This window comes from Meriones unguiculatus, chromosome 6 (assembly GCF_030254825.1).
Source record: "Meriones unguiculatus strain TT.TT164.6M chromosome 6, Bangor_MerUng_6.1, whole genome shotgun sequence".
Lineage (NCBI taxonomy): Eukaryota > Metazoa > Chordata > Mammalia > Rodentia > Muridae > Meriones > Meriones unguiculatus.
Window position 1 is genome coordinate 128349190 of NC_083354.1, and position 22151 is coordinate 128371340.

The 22151-nt window shown below is 39.6% G+C and overlaps 1 protein-coding gene across 2 annotated transcripts in view; it reads right to left on the reverse strand.

Annotated features, from left to right (window-relative positions):
* Necab1 (N-terminal EF-hand calcium binding protein 1) overlaps nt 1–22151 on the reverse strand; it is a 165212-nt gene that overhangs the window by 86345 nt on the left and 56716 nt on the right. For both annotated transcript variants that reach the window (XM_060386022.1, XM_021652365.2), the window contains exons 4-5: nt 15399–15424; nt 9018–9115 (exon numbers count right to left, since the gene is read on the reverse strand). In XM_060386022.1, the coding sequence (XP_060242005.1) occupies nt 9018–9115; nt 15399–15424 (124 nt within the window). The remainder of the gene's footprint in view (nt 1–9017; nt 9116–15398; nt 15425–22151) is intronic.

Sequence of the window (22151 nt, forward strand, 5' to 3'; positions counted from 1 at the left end):
AGGACAGGGCCAGCTCACCTGCTTTCATTAACCTGGATCCAGCTCTTCCAGTTGTTGCAGGTGGAAGGGGACAAAGGGAAGGGAGACCATCACTTCACAGCAGGTGGGTGGTGGGGCCAGCTCTCCCATGCTATTGACCTGGGATCTGGCCCACCTGTTCCTCCACCACCAGGGTCAGCTCTGCTGTGCTGTCTAGGCAGCGTGTAGGGCCTGCTCTCCTGAGTGCTACAGCTGGTGAGGGGCAGGGCTAGCTCTCTCCTGCTTATGACCCTGTGGACAACTTCCTGATTGCCAGAGTCGGCTCTCCCACTCTCCCACCCTCAGGGCAACTCACACACACCCCGGCCAGCAGGGCTAGCTCCACTGGGCTCCCTGGGCCAGATGCAGGGCCTGCTCTCCCAAGCGCTGCTGTGAGCCAGCTCTCCAGAGCGCTGCAGCCAGTGAGCTGCAGGGACAGTTCCACAAAGCCCCTGGACATCCACCTGGTCTTTCTCTTCCCACGCTGTGCTTTCTGGATTTTATACGATTTGATTTTTATGTGTCCTGGTCATAAAGTAGCTTTGGCCACCAAGCCAGGTTTCGAGCTAGGATGAAAAAAGGACTTCCCCTGACTGATACACGCATACCACCACCAAAAAGCTGTCTCTTTGCCCATTGCCAAAGGGTCAAAGATAACAGTTTTGAAAAATTTGTTTTCCTGCATAATTCTTATGTTAACTCTTTTCTGTCTCCCTCTGTTTTTTGTTTTTTTTTGCTTTGTTTTTGTTTTCTGTTTCTCTCCTATTTGTATCTCTGCCTTCTCTATCAGAAGTCTGGTGACACTTCTTCATAGATTTCATATTTAGCAATAGGCAGGACAGAAGCATGTTCATCAGTATTAGAGTAGAGGAGATCTTGCCAGACTATATCCTTCATGGATCTTTAGTTTTGTCATATTGTACTGCTGGGAATTTTCAAAGAAGAATCTTCCTGTCTGCCTGGAGGACATATTGCCAAAATTCTGAGAATTTAATGAAAAGTAAACTAGATGCCTTTTTAATTATGATGCAAACTTTTACTTAATCCCCCAACTATATCTAATACTGCTCTAGATAAGATATAATATTTTACCCTTGAAATATCTACTAATTTTAAACTTGCTGGACAAGTTATTGTTGAGCAGAGGATGGAATCTGAGAATCCAAGTGCTTCTTCCTGTTTCTAAATTGTGTTGCTACAAATATCCCCTAGTTAAAAATTTTTATTTCAGGGTTGTTGGGTTTTTTGTTTGTTTGTGTGTGTGTGCGCATATGGTTTTAGGAATATCAGCATTCAATGGCTGTATAGATTTGTTGTGTTTATTCAGGAATTCTATGTATGGTTTAAAAACATTTTACCACTTAGTGGGAGTTCCAAGATGGCAGCGGCCAGAATGTACTGTATCTAAGGGGCAGAAGATCCAGAGACTGTGAAACTGGTGAGTAAACAGGCAGCTGGATCCCAAACACCGACTTTGGTGCTTCCCAAAGCAGAGGGCACATTCAGGGAGTTGGGGACTACCAGATACAGCCCTCTGTCCCTCCTGTGGCTGTCTCCTGGACCAGAGTCATGAACTGTGAGTCCCCTGACTTTTTTGCATACTTGCAGGACCCCAGTTCCAGGGACCGTCCACTCTAGCAGCCAGGCATTAGATCCCTCCTGCTCCCCTCAGAGCAGTGTCTGAATTCCTGGGACAGCATCCCAGTCTCCAAACCACTGTTCTACTGGTTCTGCTGTGCAGACTAGGTGGAGAATAAAATACAGATTCCAAATCCAAGATGGCAGAGCTCAGATGAGTCTGAGTCCCAGGAGTGCAGTGTCTGATAGGCCTGTAAGCTGCAGCTCAGCTCCCTTAGGAGGCACTGGCTCCCCCATGATTGCCACCTGAGATGGATGGATCCTTTCTACTCTGCAGCTTCCACCTGAGGCACCTGTGCCCTTTTAGCTACAACCTGAGATGCCGGCACCTGGCCCTTCAAAGCCTCTGCACTGGCACCACTTGCCATTCAAGGCACCCCTGCCAGCATACCTTGCCCTCTAAGGCATCTGTGCTCACACCCTGCCTTCCAAATCACCCACCCCAGTGTGGTGACATCCGAAATGCCAGTGCCCATTTGTGTTTCCCTGAACCTCTCTCTTCATCATGAAGACTACTCCAGACATCAAGAGAGGTAGAGCCAGTCTTAGTTGCAGGGTCAAGGAACAAACAGCCAAGGCTAGAAACAACCAGATGGCTAAAGGCCAGCAGAAAAACACAATCAACAAATACCAGAACATCATGGCTACAGCAGAAACCCCAAAAATCAATGGATACTCTAATGCAGCCGAAACAGCACAATGACCTTAAACTTATGATTATGCAGTTATTAGAGGCATATAAAGGGGAAACAAACAAATCTCTCAAAGAAATACAGAAAAATACAATCAAACAAATAGAAGCCATCAAGGACAAACAGAAAACCACAATCAAACAGGTGAAGGAAATGAATAAAACAGTTCAAGAGCTGAAAATGGAATTAGAATCAATAAAGAAAACACAAACTGAGAAAACCCTGGAGATGGAAAACTTAGAGACGAGATCAGGAACCACAGAGGTAAGCATTACCGTCAGAATACAAGAGAAGAGGAGCGAAACTCAGGAGTTCAAGATACAATTGAAGAAATTGATACATCTCCCAAAGAAAACATTAAGACAGAAAAGTTCCTGACACAAAACATTCAATAAACCATGGAAACCATGAAACCTAAGAATAATAGGAATAAACAAAAAAGAAGATTCCACATATGAAAGAAGGGGAGTTTGATGTGGAAAGGATAGGAGCTCCACAAGGACCAAACGTATCTGGGCACAGGGTCTTTTCTGAGACTGATACTCAACCAAAGTCCATGAGAGGATAAAACCTAGAACCTCTGCTCGGATGTGACCCGTGATAGCTCAGTAATCAATTGGTTTCCCATAGTAAGGGGAACAAGGACTATTTCTAACATGAACTCAATGACTGGCTCTTTGACCTCCCCACCTCCCAAGGGAGGAGCAGTACTGTTAGGCCACAGAGGAGGACTTTGCAGCCAGTCCGGAAAATACCTGACAAAAGCGAGTCATATGAAAGGGGAGGAGGTCCTCCCCTATTAGTGGACTTGGAAAGGGGCAGGGAGGAGATGAGGGAGGGAGGGTGGGATTGGGGAGGGAATGAGGGATACAGCTGGGATACAGAATTAACAAAATGTAACTAATGAGAAAAATAAAATTATGGAAAAAAAAGAAGATTCCAAACTCCAATGTCCAGAAAATATTTTCACAAAAATCATAGAAGAAAAATTTCCCAATCTAAACAAAGAGATGTTGTTAAAGACACAAGAAGCTTACAGAACACCAAATAGACTAGACAAGAAGAGAAATTTCTCCCACTGCATAATAACCAAAACACTAAATCTACAGAACAAACAAAAAAAAGCAGCAAGAGAAAAAGACCAACTACCATCTAATGGTAGACCTATCAGAATCACACCGGACTTCTCAACAGAGACTATGAAAGCCAGAAGGGCCTGGGCAGATGTCATGCAGACAATAAGAGACCACAAATGTTAACCCAGCAAAATTTTCAATCACCATATATTGAGAAAACAAGATATTCCACGACAAAACTAAATTTAAACAATAACTATGCACCAACTCAGCCTTATAGAAGATACTAGAAGGAAAACTCCAACCCAATGAGCTCAACTACACCCAAGAAAACACAGGATACAGATAACTTCACAACAGTAAAAGCAAAAGAAAATAAACACATGAAACACTATCACCACCAACTCTACAATAAAAGGAATTAACAATCATTGGTCACTAATATCTATCAACACCAGTGGATTCAAGTCTCCAATAAAAAACAAAACAAAACAAAACAAAAACCCTACAGGCTAACAGGATGGTTGCAGAAACAGGATTCTAGTTTCTGCTGCATTCAAGAAACGTACCTCAGCAACAAAGATAAATACTACCTCAGAATAAAGGTCTGAATAAATGTTTTCCAAGCAAAAGAATACAAGAAGCAAGCTGGAGTAGACATCCTAATATGTAATAAAATAGACTTTCAAACAAAATTAATCAAAGGAGATGGGGAAAAACACTTCATGCTCATCAAAGGAAGAATCTAGCAAGAGGACTTCACAATCCTGAACATCTATCCTCCACATATAAATCCACACACTCTCATAAAAGAAACATTATTAAAGCTTAAATCACACATTGATCCCATGACATTGATAGTGGGAAACTTCAACACCCCACTCTCACCAATGGACAGATCATCAAGACAAAAGCTAGAGAAATAAAGAAGTTAACAGGGGTCATTAATCAAACAGGCATAGTAGATGTTTATAGAACTGTTCACCCAAGCACAAAGGAATAATACTTTTTTCTCAGCACCACATGGACCTTCTCCAAAATTGACCATATAATTGGTCACAAAGCGAACCTCAACTGATACATGAAAATTGAATTAACCCGTTGCTCTTTCCCAGATCACCATGGATAAAAGCTAGACCTCAAAAAACAGAAACAATAAAAAGCCTACACACCCATGGAAACTGAACAACTCTCTGCTCAGTGATCTCTGGGTGACAGAAGAAAAAAAAAAGAAACAAATTAAAGACTTCCTAGAATTTGATGAAAAGGAGGGCATAACTTACACGAACTTATGGGACACCATGAAAGCAGTGCTAAGAAAAGTTCACAGCACCAAGTGCCTTCAGAGAGAAACAGGAGAGATCCCATGTTAGCAACTTAACAGCTCACCTGAAGCTTTGGGGAAAAAAAAAGAAAACACACCTAAGAGGAGTAGATGGCATGAAATAATCAAACTCAGGGCTGAAATGAATAAATTAGAAACAAAAAAAGCAATACAAAGAATCAACGAAACCAAGAGCTGGTTCTTTTTTTTTTGGGGGGGGGGAGAAAAGGGTTTATTAGGCTCACACCTCCACAGCACTGGTGGTAACTGAAGGAAGTCAGGACAGGAACTCAAGTAGGACAGAAACCTGAGGCAGGATCAGATACAGAAGCCATGGAGAAGTGCTGCTTACTAGCTTGCTCCTGTGGCTTCTCAGCCTGTTTTCGTATAGAACCAAGGATCAGGAGCCCAGGAATGGCACCACCCACAATGGTTGAGCATTCTCCCATCAATTACTAATGAAAGAAAATACCTTACAGAGCTGGTTCTTTGAAAAAAGAAAAATCAACAAGATAGGCAAACCCCTAGCCAAATTAACTAAAAGGTAGAGAGACAGTACCGAAATTAACAAATTCAGAAATGTAAAGAGGGACGTAAAAACAGACATTGAAGAAATCCAAAAATCGATAGGTCTTGCTTCAAAAACCTGTATTCTACAAAATTGGAAAATGTAAAGGGAATGAATGATTTTAATAGATTTCACTTACTGAATTTAAATCACGAGCAGGTAAACAGTTTAAACAGCCCAATAACCCCGAAGGAAAAAGAAGTAGCCATCAAAAGTCTCCCAAACCAAAAAGCCCAGGTACAGTTGGTGTTAGCATGGTTAAGTCTAACCAAGGAAGTCAAAGACCTGTATGACAAGAACTTCAAGTCTCTGAAGAAAGAAACTGAAGAAGATATCAGAAGATGGAGAGATTTCCCATGCTCATGAATTGGTAGGATTAACATAGTAAAAATGGCCATCTTACCAAAAGCAATCTATAAATTCAATGCAATCCCCATCAAAATACCAACACAAATTTTCACAGACCTAGAAAGAACAATTCTAAACGTCATATGGAAAAATAAAACAAAACCCCAGAATAGCAAAAACAATCTTATACAATAATAGAACTTCTGGAGGTATTTCCATACCTGACCTCAAGCTAAACTATAGAGCCATACATAAAAACTGCATCGCACTGGCAAAAAAACAGGCCAGTTGATCAATGGAAACAAATAGAAGACCCAGAAGTAAACCCACACACCTATGCACACCTGAATTTTGACAAAGGAACCAAAATCATACATTGGACAAAAGACAGCATCTTCAACAAATTGTGCTGGTCTAACTGGATGTCTACAAGTAGAAAAATGCACATAGATCTATATTTATCAACCTGCACAAATCTCAAGTCTAAATGGATCAAAGACTTCAACATAAAACCAGACACACTAAATCTGTTAGAAGAAAGTGTGGGGAAGAGCCTTGAGCTCATTGACACAGGAGACAACTTCTGAACAGAACACCAACAGCTCAGGGTTTAAGATCTGCGATTAATAAATAGCACCTCTAGACACTGAAAATCTTCTGTAAAGCAAAGGACACTGTCAAGAGAATGAAATAGCAGTCTGTAGATTGGGAAAGGATCTTCACCAACCCTACATCTGACAAAGGGCTAAAATCCAGAATATATAAAGAACTCAAGAGATGAAACAGCAACAAATAGTCCAATTAAAATGGGATGCAGAGCTAAACAGAGAATTCTCAATAGAGGAATCTTGAATGGTGGAGGGGCACTAAAATAAATAAATAAATAATAAAAATTAAAAGAAAAAGTTCAAGGTCCTTAGTTACCAGGGAAATTCAAATCAAAACAACTTTGAGATTCCATCTTTGACATGTCAGAAAGGCTAAAATCAGAAACTCAAGTGACAAAACATGCTAGTGAGGATTTGGAGAAAGGGGAACAGTCCTCCATTGCTGGTGGAAATGTAACCATGTACAACCACTTTGAAAATCTATCTGTCACTTTCTCAGAAAGCTGGGAATAGCCATACCTCAAGACCTAGCTATACCACTACTGGGTGTACACCTGAAAGACACTCTACCATACAAGGACATTTGCTCAACCATGTTCATAGCAGCTTTATTCGTAATAGCCAGAAACTGAAAACAACCTAGATGTCCCTCAACCAAAAAATAGATACAGAAATTGTGGTATCTTTACACAATGGAATATTAGTCGGCTATTTAAAACACAGACATCATGAAAATTGCAGGCAAGTGGATGAAACTGAAAAATACCATCCTGAGTTAGGTAACATAGACCCAGAAAGACACACATAGTATATACTCATGTATAATTGGATTGTAGTTATATAATACAGGGTAGACCTTCTACAATGCACAGACCCCAAGAAGATAAGTCTGATGGACATCTTAGGCTTCATGTAGGACTACTAGTTAGGGCATCAGGAAGATCTCTGATGCAGACTCTGGTGCCGGCTTTTTGATCACTTCCCCTTGATGGGACTTCCCTACAAGGCCACAGGGGAGAAAGATGAACTCAGTCTTCATGTAAATACATGAAATGGGTTGTCTGCATAGGGGGATGTGGGATGGAGGGTGGGATTGGGAAGAGAGGAGAGAGGGGGCCTATGACTAAGACGTAAATTGAATTAATTAATAAAAAATAAGTGTCAAAAAACCATTTTACCTGTCATGCATCTTAAATGCTAATGTGCCATTTGGTTTGCTGACAATTAAAAATTTAATTCTTTTGATTTCTACATAGCAGTCAACAATTAACCACTCTCCATATTTTAACGTACTTTTCTTCAACTTGGGGATACTGTATGCTCCTGGTTTGCCTTAAAACTTCTCACCCAGTTCTTATCCTTCCCTGTTCCCTCTCTTCCTACCATCATCAAAAGCTGTAATGCCTCACTAAACAGGTTTAGAGTCTCTCTTCATTTTAGTCAGTCCCCTGTGTCTAGATGACACAGCACAAGTTCTTTACTGAAACTGCAACTCAAGATGTTACTTACAAGAAATAGATTTCTCTCCCCAGTGGTTTAATTGTCTCCTTTTAGACACCACTACCGTAGTGTAGATTCAATAAAAGCTTATGCTATTACATGCAGCTGGTCCTCTTTCAGTGTTCTCTCTTGGTGAAGTCACTACCCAAGGATCCAAACTAAAGATTAAATTTATCTGGAATACACCCTCATTTCATCCCATGGATTCAATCCTTTTACAAATTCCACTGCTATCGTGCCAAACACAAGCATAATTCATTTTCTGTTCTCTGTATTTCCCACCAATTTGTACTCCAAATACAAATATCTCTCACCTGAACTGGCTAACTAGTCTTCATATTTATCTTCCCGATTCTATGTCCTTGTATTCTTATCTCATTACATGTTAATCTTCACATGCTCTTTCTGAAAGACTGAATGAGCATTCATATTTCTGCTTGAAATACTATTTTATCTGCATTTTGTGTGTAGGCTTATATCCTCAGTATTAGTGGCATCATGAAAGATGTAGCCCTTCCCTAATTCAGCTTCATCTCACATTGTGTCATTCTCTTATTTTTCTGAACTTTTGTCTTACTATTCATTTTTATTTCCTTGAGTGCCCTGGAACATTTCTGACAAAGAACTTTTGTACATGCTGTCATCTCTCCTTTGTCTAATGACTATTATCTTGAATTTAAATCCTCAGGTGTTACTTATTTCAGGGTGAACTAAGTTTTCCATTTTGGGTTCCCCTCTGTTACATAACGATGTATTTATTTACGCACATACATTCCCACCATAGTAAGAATCACCAGAATAACTTTGGGTATCTTTGCATTCTCAGCACAAAAGAGTCTCCAGTGCATAGTTAATACTGACAATTGTACTGTGAGTGAAGAATACAGTCAATATAAAAAAATGAACTATGGGGCTGGAGAGACAGCCCAATGGTTCAGAGCACTGGATGCTCTTCCAGAGGTCCTGAGTTCAATTCCAGCAACCACAAGATGACTCACAGCCATCTAATAGAATCTGATTCCCTCTTCTGGTGTGCTTTAAAAACAGAGCACTCATATAAATAAATAAATAAAATAAAATAAAATAAAATCAATAAATACTGAAAATGTTTGTTGTAAAAAAAAATGAACTATCACTGATAAAAGCAATCTGTATTTTCATGATAAATTGAGAAATGCATATCATTTTAAAGAAAATATTTTCCAGGGAAGATGTTCTACAGGCTAATCGTTGACACTTCCTTACTTTCTTTGTTTTGCCCATTGCCTTCAGGATGGAGAGATTCAGATCTTCAAGGGCAGCCAGCACATTCTCATATTCACCCAAGTGCTGAGAAAAATATTCTGAAAAATAAAAGCATCGAAATAAATTTATATTGGAGTTTAGATAATCATCAAACAAAATTTTCTACTGATAATTTACTTCGTAAATCAGTAAGCAAAGTGTTGGCTTTATAAAAATGAAAACTTGAAATCTATCAAATTAAACTGAGGTTGCAGTGTCCTAACTTCATAGGAAAAGTAAGACAGAAAGAGAAAATAGAACCTCGCTGATCATAATTACCCACAAAAGTGGGAAATTATGATTATAATGAAAACATTGAATACAAATAATTTCAAAGCAGTCGAAAAGTAATACAGAAGAGCGGAAACTTCATTTTTAGAACTCTATATATTTCTAAAACCAGAGACATCCTATCGTAACAAAACTTCATTTTTACAAAGAGCAGAACTGTCATGCACTATGTACTGAAAACCAGGAGCTCTTACCACTCCTGTGAGTCATCTATGGATGAAATACTCTTTATTATTAATTTTTGTAAGGTATCATAATATTTTAAAAATTATACTAAAATGATATAAACTCACATGCAGACATCAATTACTGAGGCATACTGTAACGTATTTGAGTAAAAACTGCTTTTATTAATTTACTTAATACTCTAGGTAGGCAGTGTCCACATTGGTGTTAATAAAAGTGGAGACTGGAGATGCAGAGGAGTTGGCTAATGTGTTTGTTGCAGATGCACAAAACTCTGGTTTCCATCTCCAGGACCACGTAAGCCATGTGTGATGGCGCAAGCCTGTAATCCCAGCACTCAGGAGCTAGAGGCAAAAGGATTAGATATTCAAGATCATCCTCAGCCACACAGAGAGTTCAAGATAAGCCTGGATTTCAGATGACTTTGTCTCAAAAATGAAAGAACTTAAATAATTGGACAGTTGACTGATTTTGTAGCCAATACATAAGCTTCTCCAAGAATGAAAAACAACAACAACAACAAAACATAAACATTCTAGATTCTTGCCAAAATGTAGTATATATACACATAGATTTAACAACAATGAAAAAGTTTTCCTATAGGCAAAATAATTTTAGATCTGTAATCTTAAAAAACACTGTGACACATTCTTTATAGAAATTCTTTTAGGGATGGATCAGTGACCTCAATGAGCAAATCCTCTTCAAATAAATATGAAAGTAACAGTTTAAGTTTTGGTTATGCTATTAATTTTCTGATAAGGTTGACTAAAATGTTTATCTGTGCAGTGATTATAATAAATGAAATTTATGTAGACACTACTTTTTATGAATCAGTATGCAGTTAATAGTGCTGTGGAATATTCATAAAATGGGAAAATAATGTATATAAGGACACAAGCAATATCAAGTTGAAATAAGCAACACATTCAAAAAAACTGCAGAAAAGATATGCTTGTTAAAGAAGACTAGCGGAGTTTTGCATATATGTAGTAAAAATTCATGTTTTAAAGGTTTTATACAAAGAGGCTATGATGAAAGAAGAATGTATTTTCAATTAAAAAAACAAAAACAAAAACAAAAACCCAAAACATCAGCCTGGAGGCTTCAGACGTTGGTGACGTTGTCAAGAGACAAGAGCAACGATAATTGTCAAGAGGATTTCATCATAGACTAAGGACCATGAATCAAGCCAAGGTGTGGAGGAAAGAGCAGGAATTACTGAGCTTGGAATAATGTCATATTTTTGTCATCACAATTCATATTTATTAATTAAATCACAATGCTAGTATGTGCTAGGAAATTGCTTTTTGCCATTAAATCATATAATTGAAAAAAAAAAACAGATTTAGAGCAGATATTGGCCACTTGAAACTTTTCTCTTTGGGTAACAAGAATTATTTTCTGGAGAAAACAAAACCTACTTTTATTGAAGTACACAAATGAGTTCCATGGATTTGGGAAAAAAAATAACCATACAGCATTTATATAAAACTTAAGAATCAGTTTTTCTCAGTTGATGTGAAGGACTTTTGAAAAGTCTCTCGATGAATAGAATGAAATTTATAAGCAGATAATTTAATCACATCTTCTTCCAGAAAGCAAACTATCTTCTTATGCATATCCAGCACAACATCTTCACTAATAAAATGCTAACAAGAGATTAGGTTCTCCCTTCCCCACTGTGTGGAATCAGTAGTGTCAGATTTTGGATTTTATTCTGCAACTCAATCTTTCTTTATTATTATTATTATTTTATTATTATCTTTAAATTTTTTTACAGTTTATTCATTTTATATCCTGATTGTAGTTCCCTCCCTCACCTCCTCCTGGTCACTCCCTCTTCCCCTTTTCCCCTTTCCCTAGTCCACTGAAAGGGAAGTCCTCCTCCCCTGCCATCTTTCCCTAGCTTATCCAGTCTCATCATGACTGCCTGGATCCTCTTCCTCTGTGGCCTGGCAAGGCTGCATCGCCAGGGGGGAAGTGATCAAAGAGCAGGCAACCTAGTTCATGACAGAGGCAGCCCCTGCTCCCCTTACGTGAGAACCCATATGGAGACTGAGCTGCCCATTGGCTACATCTAAGCAGGGGATCTAGGTCCTCTCCATGCATGGTCCTTGGTTGGTGCATTAGTCTCTGCAGGGATCCCTGGGCTCAGATTTTTTTAGATTTATTGGTTTCCTTGTAGAGCTACTGAAATTCAGTTTAGCAACTCTAAACTGAATTTCAGGTCTGGCTTAAGAAGAACAAATGGGCCCAGAAAGAATTCTCTCATGAGTCTAAATGACATCAACAGTGTGGACCTTGTTAGCACCTCCATGCTTGCAAACCAGCAGAAAGGAAATAAGTGAGATAAGAGATAAGGTTTAATTCCCTATAATCTGAAGAACACAATCACATAGAAATTTCCAGTAAAGATTATTCTAACTGCATTGGTCAGCGTGGGTGAACAGCCCAGAAAAACCCTAACAGAAAAATACAGTTTGAAGAACTATACATAATCAAGATTCCCTTGTTTATCTCAGTGGTACAATTTAGATTCACCGATGGTGGTTCTGCTTATATGCTCACATGATGAAACATTATTAATTAAAAATATTATTTATATAATATTCCTCTAAGTTAGACTGCAAAGGTATTTTAAAGTGATATTTTAATAGTTTTTGAGTTTTAGGTCCATGATTGAATTAACTGATAAATTAATCAAAAGCTTAATGACGCTAACATCTCGGTACCTAGACCCTATAAATGGTTTCTAGGAGAAAGTGCATGAAGTCTCTCTTCCATGTCAATCAAGTCTAGCCCCTCGGCTGCCTAAGGGGAACTTGAATGAGATGTAACTTGACATATTTCACTTGCCAGCACTGAAGGCTTGGCTCTGATTAAAATCTGACTCAAGCTTGCTTCCATGTATGTGGACCTATCTGCATTGCCCACGTGGCACGCCTGGGTTGGCTACCCAGAGGCTATTTAAGCTGTGGGCTGGCTTTCCCCAGGGTCCGAGGATTGTTCAAGGTTTCTGAATAAACTGCATTGAAAAAAAAATCTGACTCAAACATTTATTTTATATTCAAAAAATAATGGGAAATGAAGATGCAATCTAGAAATAAAAATGCATATTCTAGAGCAGGAAAGAGGCTTATAACAAGACTGTGAAGACAATCACTGGACTTAAAGAATATAAAGAAATTCTGTTGAATCAAAGTCCAATCAGTTCTTTTGCTAAAACTGTGGGGGAGGGGGCAGTATTCAAATTCTTCAGTCTATACGGAGTAGATGACTCATCAAGTCTCATTATTATAGAAGAAGGCACACAAAATTCGGTGTGGATGGTGAAGACTCACTGTTATGATTTAAAATTTGATAGTTTTAGGAGAAGACAGAGATTTGTAAGATTCATCTTAAGGACTAGCAGACAACAGAACAATCAGAGAGCAGCCACTAAAGGTTTACTTAAAGTTATTTAAAAATGTTTTAATTAATGTTTTCATGTTTAATTAATGTTTTTAATTTTTTAAATTTACAACAGTAAGTTTTATTATTTATTTGAAGAGGTTTTTTTTTGTTTGTTTGTTTTGTTTTTTTTTTCAATCAGCTCTTTTTACTCAGGCAAAGTTACCTGAATATAAAGGGAATTACCTGAAGAATTGGGAGGAATTGTTACTTTGGCTTGCCTGGACATGTGTAAGAAGTAGGCGTCTACCTTCATGAAGCGATCAAAGTGGCTGTCTCAGTTCCCCCATTTTCTCAGCCCTTCACTAGTGGGGTTGATTATACACGAGAATGAATTGCAGCTTGACCTTCAAGGGATTTGCTGTTCATCACACATTTTATGGTCTACGTGGACCCTTTTGTCTGTTTAGCACAATAATCACCATGTGTAATTGGAGCCACATGTGACAGCATGTGAAGGCATGCAGGATTTCCCCATAACTCACAAAAGCCTAAGCTTCTGTGACACCAGAATGCCTTGCTTATGCACCGGATCCTGTTTCTTCGGTTGGATTCTTACCCCTGAACCAGGAGGGACATTGTTTGGTTATTATGTGAGAAGTGCAGTATCTAATGGTGACTAAAACATTGGCAAGCTCATGGTTGGTAACTAATATTTGTTTCATTTAGTTACTGCCTCAAAACTATTGTGACGCTTTATCCTGACAAAGTCTCTCAGGGTTGATCTGCCAGGTTGCCGAAACAGAAGGTTACCAATCTTAAATGACATAAAATGTCCATTTGGGTGATTGTGGTAAGCTATGAAATTGTAAAACTCTACAGTAGCTAGGAAATATTTGTGATTTCAATGAGAAGGCCAATAAAACCTTTCTTCTATTTACATGTTTCAGGCTACCTACACAATGAAATCATACTTGCATAAAGGTGTTATTTAATACATTGATCTTAAAATGCAAAATATAAAACTTGCCCTATTCGTGTATGTTCATTTCAAGTTTAGTAGTTTCATGATGCTACATTTTCATAACAAGAATATATTTCATGGTGGGATCTGGAAAAGATCATCCTGAATGAGCTATCCCAGAAGCAGAAAGATGCACATGGTATATACTCACTCATGTAGACATATAATATAGGATAAACGTACTAAAATCTGTACACCCAAAGAAACTAATGAAGAGGGAGGACTCTTGCTAAAATGCTCAATCCCCATCCAGAAGGGCAATGAGGATGGACATCAGAACAAAGAGAAAAGAGGGAACAAGTCAGGAGTCTGACACAGAAGACCTATGAAAGGCTCTGCCCTGCAGACTATCAATGCAGATGCTGAGACTTACGGCCATCCTTTGGGACGAGTGCAGGGGATCTTATGAAAGAAGTGGGAAACAGTAAAATCTGGAGAGGACAGGGACTCCACATGAAGAGCAACAGAACCAAAAAATCTGAACACAGGGGTCTTTCCTGAGACTGATACTCCAACCAAGGACCATGCATGGAGATAACCTAAGACTCCTGCACAGATGTAGCCCATGATAGTTCAGTATCCAAGTGGGTTCCATTGTAATAGGAACAGGGACTGTCTCTGACATGAACTGATTGACCTGCTCTTTAATTACCTGCCCCTGAGGGGGAAGCAGCATTACCAGGCCACAGAAGAAGACAATGCAGCCATTCTGATGAGACCTAATTGACTAGGATCAGAAGGAAGGAAAAGAAGACCTCCCCTATCAGTGGACTTGGGGAAGGGCATGCGTTCAGAAGAGGGGAGGAAGGGATGAATTGGGATGGGAAGGAACCACATGTAGGATACAAAGTGAATAAAGTGTAATTAATAAAGACTTAAAAATGTAAAAAAATAAATAAACTTAACTTATAAAAAAAAAAAGAATACATTTCAGGTTATTTACTTTTCCACGTTTTCAAATCTCTGATGTCTGTTCCCAGCCACAAAGATCACAAGATAAATGAAGAGGCTGGTAGACTAAGCATTTCAAAATATTTCTCTTTCCTCACTTTGAACTTTTTTCAAAAGTGCATTTACGTCTCTAGAATGATTGCACAGATACGGAACAAAGTTGCTTTTCTATTTCAAGGATACAGCCTCAGAACGGCTGCAGAAAGACGATGAAGCAGATGGAGAAGTTACATTAAGCTAGTTAAGAATTAGTTTTTACAAGACTATTGCACAATTCTGATTCTCTTTTCATGAGCAAACTAACTAGGCCCAAATGTTTAAGTAACATGCGCGATGGAGCCACATTCAGGCATAAAGAAAAATCCCCGGTGACTTGGACTGGTGTTTATGTTACTCCGGGACTTTAAACTCCAAGGAGTGAAAAACATATCTCATCACATTTCCCCCTTTTTCTAAATAAAATTAACAACACTTTGACTGGTCTTAAAGATACTCACCACATAGTTCTTCTGTGTCAAGATTGCTGAAAAGAGAGAAAGAAAGATATTATTTCTTTGATAATGTTTTTTTCATTTTTCTTTTTATTCCAGTGATTAGGACTGATAAATTCAAAATACTTGGATAAGGTGTTAAAGAAATATTATACACAAATGTCGGAAGAATAGTGCATGGCCATGGGTCAAGGACCCTGTGGTGCAGACATTAAAAAATACTTCAGTATTATTCAGTCATTCAGCTCACACATGCTATGCAAGTGATCACCCTTGGCACATCCCTAGCCCTTCATTTATGTTTCTAAACATTTAAATGTAGTTACTCTCCAATCCAAATAATTGTTTAATGCATTTATGTGGCTAGATAGCTCCTTATACACTATACATTGTTGAGTAGTTGTGTATCATTAATAATGATTACATTCGATTCTGTCTCGAACAAATAACTCTGTGTCTTTAAAAATTTTAACATACTAGAAAAATAATACACAGTAGCAGACATAGCCCTAGGCCCAGAATCCTTGAGCCCAAATGTTGACTGAATAGGTTACTATCTTGTGATCTTGGATACGTATCAGCTAATAAACCATAGCTAATCACATTATGAGAGAAAGGAGAAGCATAAGAACATTAGCAATAGTAAATGATAATTTAACACTCATTTGATTATAATTCATATTTTTAATATTAAAATAAGAGGACTAGAAACATACCTCTTGAAGATCTAAAGTTTATGAGGGTAGCTAAAGAACATGAATTTGAAAAATCTTAGAATATGCACTTGTTACATGCCAGAGTTCAATGTGTGCCTTGACAGTCGTCTTCAAGCCATAGAAAGAGTTGCCAGACAGGAGAGATGCTGTCATAGCATTCCATCATCAGCCTTCGTTCCTTGTTATGTTACTAAACTCAAATTTCATTACATGACACTGAATATTCTACCTTGTGTTCGGAAACTTCAATGCATGTTTTTGTAAATTAGGTTGAACACCAGACCGAATATGTACGGGTTGTTTGGTGTGGGCTCCTCACTCTTCGTTTGTTTATTCCACAACATGCATCGATACATGTTAGACAATATTCTAGCTGCCATTGATACCTGAGGCTGAAACAGATATCAAAATGAATATATCAAATTTCTAGTCTTTTGTCAATTTAATAGTTGATTCATAGGCCAGATGTGGTGGCACATACCTTTAATCCCAGCACTCAGGAAGCAAAGACAGGCAGATCTTTGTGTATTCAAGCCAAGCCTGGTCTACATAGAGAGTTCCAGGAGAGCCAGAACTACAGAGTGAGACCTTGTCTGCACCACACACAGAAAAAGGTAGACATATAGAGAGAATAAGTGAATTATAATAAAACAGTTGATATAGGGGAACTGGATGATTTGAGGAATCAAAGAATCTTAGGGTAATAACACAATTAAGCTAAAGTTCAAAGGTCAAATATGTCTACAAAAAGTATATGAACAAATGTTATTCTAATTAAAAATATCCTTTGCAATAAAAGTTAAAAGCATGAATAAAAATTCATTCAATTTCAGGGAACTAAGCTATCCGTCTCACTGAATGTAGGTTTTGAGGAGAAACCAATGGGATGTCTTAAAACATATAGGAATCTGGGTTAGTTATCTCCAACATTTTGTAATATCATTGTAAGATAAATAATTTCTTTCCAAGTCTTACTGTTGCTATAGAACCTCAGACTTGAAACGGGCCATTAGAGGACACCCGTTTCGTCTTGTTTTCTTCAGAATGGTTTACAGGCTCACAATGAGATTTATTCTGGATTTCCAAAAGAATAAACAGCTCCAATCTATTATTGAAAATTAAATTATTTGAAGTATAGCATGAAGTGGAACAGTCAGGAATAATGAACACAGGCGTGCTGCTTGTTCTGTATTACAAAACAATACTTGTCAAGTGTTGCAGTGCTCACGGCTCCAACATGTCTGTATTCTGTTGTTTTTGTGCTATGCTGTTAGTAGTGGGTAGGAAGCCATAGGTCTCTTTACAGCAGGTTTACATGGATAAATTATAGTTGGACTTGTTTCAAACTGTGTTCTATTCCAGCCTGTCGTAATGCAGGATTTTAAAGGAGTCAAAAGCTACAGATAGATGAGTCTAGAGTGTATCTGATAGCACTTCTTTCCTCCCTTACATCAAAAAGTCCAGTAGTATTTTAACAATTGCATCATATTAAAATGAGAGAGAGAGAGAGAGAGAGAGAGAGAGAGAGAGAGAGAGAAGGAGAAGGAGAGAGAGAGGAGAGGGAGAGAGAGAGAGAGAGAAAATTGATGGGGAGAAAGCCAAGTGAAGAGAATGAATGTGGGAACAGTACACATTCCTACAGAACGAGAACTAGAGGGGTGTTAAAAGACAGATGCTTCTCAACTTGCTGACAGAAAGGAGTAAAAATCAAATACAGATACTGATGGCCACCTGATTGACAATGATGAAAAAAAGACAAACCAAATGTCCATCAGATGAACATTATGTAAACTGTTTGTTATCATAGAGTCACTAAATGTAACTGAAGAGTCTCAATGTCATGGAAAATATTTATGTTTAAAAACTATATGAACATCAAACCAGAAGTAAACTGGCTATGTTCATATGTAGTAAAAAAAATTATTTTTTAAAGGCTTGGAAGAAGTGAATGAATACGATAATAGTGAGCCCACACGGCTCCTGCGTAGAAGAACTTGACAGAGGTTTGTTTCTTCCTTTATATCTTCCTAAAATATTGTAATTTATAATGAATAAATTTCTCTTTTAACAGAATTAATGAATTTATGGTTGGACTGAAAGAAGTCAGGAAAAGTAAGGCATTAAGGGAAATGCATGAAGTTCATAGTTTTTGTGCAGATACTGTGCAATTGCCAATGAGCCTGCTTAGCAGAGATTGCATTCTGTGTCTGTCCATTTAGTCCTGGCACTTGATTTTGCAAACTCCACTGTTGGCCATTCTGTACACAATGAGCAGTGGCATATTAGTCGGTATTTAATGGCGCTCATGTACAACCCTGAAGGAAGTTTCACTCGGCTGTCTTGTGTTGGGCACTCTAAACTCTGAGGAAACCAAATTTCTGCCTTAACTACATTTGTCACTCACCAAAAGAGATAGTGCAAGGATTCTGTATTCTGGTAACTCAAGATCCCCAGTTCTCAGCTTAGGTTGCCTCAGAACAATTTTATATTCAGATCAACATTCTTATTATTTCTTCTAGGTATTTTTCTACAGATTTACCTGCATTTTAGCTCTAAAATATGAACAAAAAAATGTGACTTTCTCATTAAAAGACCACCATTCTAAACTTCTCCTTTGCTGCTTTTGATTATATCCATTTCTTTATAGTATACTCCTTTTCAAAACTACAGTTTCCATATCCTATGTAGCCTTGCTGCAGTCATTAAATATGGAGGCCAATTAAACTCGGTCTGATTTTAAACATGAACATGCCTAGTGTGGGAGCTTCGCTGGAGTTAGACAAGCACATTTTTCTTTAGCTACAAGTTACTGATTCACTCAGCCATGAAACGTGAATGATTTTCTTTGTGCATTGTAGTGAGCTGGTTTGTGCCCTCAACATACTTACAGCTTCTCCTCAATATGTGAAATAAAATCTTTGTAGATGCAGCTAAATTAAGATGAGTTAATGATGCATTAGTGAGTATGCTAAGTGATTTCTTCTTTAGACTAGAAAAGGAAGATAACATTTGGATACTGAGACACAGACACAGAGAGGACTTGTGGAGACTCTGGCGGAGATCAAGTTGTTCTGCCACAACCTTTGCCGGCTACCATGAGAAGCTGGAAGAAAAAGGAAAGTTACCCCTCTTACGGCAGGACAGACAGTAGACACATTGGGGCACACATAGCTCAAGGTCATGCAATGCGCTTTCAGAGAGCCAGACACTGGGCAGGCATGTCTCTGGCTGTACTTAGCTTGCCACATGAAGTTCATCTGAAAATGAACAGAAGGGCACTTAGGATTATGCCAATAAAGTCTGTCCTGAAGGGTGCCTGCCTTTCTTAAGCTAATAAAAACAATAAATAACGTGTGACCAAGGAGACAAAGGGAGGAGGGCATTGAGAGAAGACAGCAGTTCTGTTTGTGAGAGACTGGAATAATAACTGTAAAAATGAGGAGAGATGAGACAAGTGGAGGGAGGAGGCCACAGAAGAGACCAAAGAACGGGACCAGTTTGGAAGAGTGGGAGGCAATTTTCTTTCTGAATTTGCTTTTCCCAGGGTAGAAAGCTAGTTGGTTTATACCCCAGCCTGCTTTTTCTGTGTGGAGGCCTCTCAAACTGGTTGAACCTAGGAACCACCTGTGGAATTTTCAGAACTACGTATTTCCAGGCCAAGCCCTCAGAGAGTGTGCTGCAGGGACCTTAAGATGTGCTCAGGAATTTCTCCCTTAGCAACTTGCCAAAATGATCATGTTATCAACCTCTGCCTCTCAGTGCTCTCACAAAAAGCAAATGCAGCATTTTCCAACCATCGAACATAATCTGCAAAGAATATTCCTTGTTCTGCAAGCAGGGCTTAATGTTATTATAATTATATACTCTGTTAATCTAAGCCCAATAATTATATACACAGCAATATACTCTATTACTGCTTTGTTCAGATCCATAGAGAACTTAATTAAATCCAGCAGGGGGCGAGACCGGATTATTTAAAAGGTCACTCCAAGTGTCAATAGAACATTTGGCTTTGCTTTCTCTTAAGGTAACCTCTATGCCGAGTGGAGAAACCTGGCTTCAGTGAATATTTCCCAGAGGACTGAGGACTAAAGTCCCTCTGCCTCTTTTTCATTAAGGCTTATTACCATTCCTTAGGTACCATTGCTAGTGATAACTCTTACTTCCTTGGCCTCAGCATCCGTCTTCTCACTTAGACTCCGGTTTAGTTTCTGCAGCCACCTTTTGGGCCTTTTCATTTGAATATTCTGCCAGCACACAGCCCAGTGCCTCTCTGACTTTTGTTAATGCCAGAGAATTGCTCAAAGAGCTTGTTAAAACGTAATTTCCCAGGCCTTACGCCCACAACTTCCCCACTGAGCCGTTCATCTCAAGCTTTCCACAATTGTGCTGCTGAATCGGGGGTCATAATTTAAGTAGCAGTGGTTGGTGTCAGCATGTGCCTTTGAGCTCAGCCTAGCTTTTCTTGGTCCAAGTTAAATGCTCTAAGAAGCCAGGCACTCTGACCCACAAGCTCCAACTCTCAGGCTGCCTATTTCCTGCCTCGCTTGTATTAACCCTTTCTCAGCGTATCAGTGCGTTTTCTCAATTTATTCACAAACAGCCTGACTTTAGATGCTGTCTTTCAAGATTGAAAACAGAATTCAAGGCAATTTTCTTTAAGATTATGAGTTTCTAAAACTTTGTATTGATGGGAGTTTCACTTCATGTATGCCAGTCCCGCTCATCTCTCCATCCCTTCATATCTGTTCTTCGCCTTTGTAATCTCTCCCCCCAAATAAATACACACACACACACACACACACACACACTCACACAAACACACATCATCACCTCCATCACCACCACCAACAACAAAAATCTCATCGTGGAAGCTGTAGTATGCCACAGTGAGTCCCAGAGTGTACCTCTCTGTTCACACATCTTCACTTGTGAATGTTTATTGCAATGAGTCGTTGGTCTGGTAGGAGAGCTCTGTGACACCATCAATACTGGATCCTCACCTGGCCTCCTCCTGGTTATCCTGTCATTGCCCTGTGTCATGGAGATCCTGCAGGTTTGGATCAGCAGGATTAGCCCTTTTATGCTTTCCAACCATTCACGGATGATACAAATCTTGGGTGAGCTAACTCACTGCCCTCAATCTGGACCTGGGTGGTAACTGAGCTGGTCAACTTGGGCCTCCCTTTTCGGCACCACCAGGGGAAGCTCTCCAGAAATGCTCTAGCTAGGCCACCCAATGCTGCCATTGATAGAAAGCAGGGTCAGCTCCCCTGTTCTCATGCATGGGGGTCTGTCATGGGCTGGGCCAGCTCTCCCTTGCTCTCACACCCTCCTGGCTGGCTCCCTCATGCCTTTGCCGTCAGGGCCGGCTCCATTGTGTTGCCCAGGTGAAGTGTAGGGCTACAGATAGTGAGGGAGAGGGATAGCTCTTCGGCTTTTGTGACCCCAGGGCCAGCTCTTCTGACTGCCACAGGTGGTGAGGGGTAGGGAAAAAGGCATCACCCCCACACCCATGCCACCTCATGGCAGATGAGTGGTAGGGACAGCTCTCCTGTGCTCTCTCGCCTTGGGTCTGCCTCACCTGTACCCCTGCCACCGGGGCCATTGTACTACCTGGGTGACTTTCAGATGGCTGCGGCAGGTGAGAGATAGGGCCAGATCTTCAGAGCAACACATCCGGTGAGGGGCGGGGCTAGTTATGCACAGCCCTCGGACATTCACGACCAGAGACAGTCCCATGTTTTATATGAGCCACGGAGATTGACACCAGTCCCTGCTGCTGTGTTGCCACGGACTCAGGCACGACTCCTAGAGGCAGCTTGGGTTGGGAGCTCACCCAGGCGGCAGAGGTAGCCACTCACAGCAGGATGTTCCTCTCCGCTCTACAGTTCCATCTCTTCCTAATGCTCAAGCTGATCCACTCCTCTTTCTCTACCACCTGACTGCCACATAGGCACACACTGTGGTGACTCCCACTGGAGGCTGGCCACAGGGCTGCCAGGCCCCAGGGACATCCTCGGTTCGTGCTGCATGGAGCGGC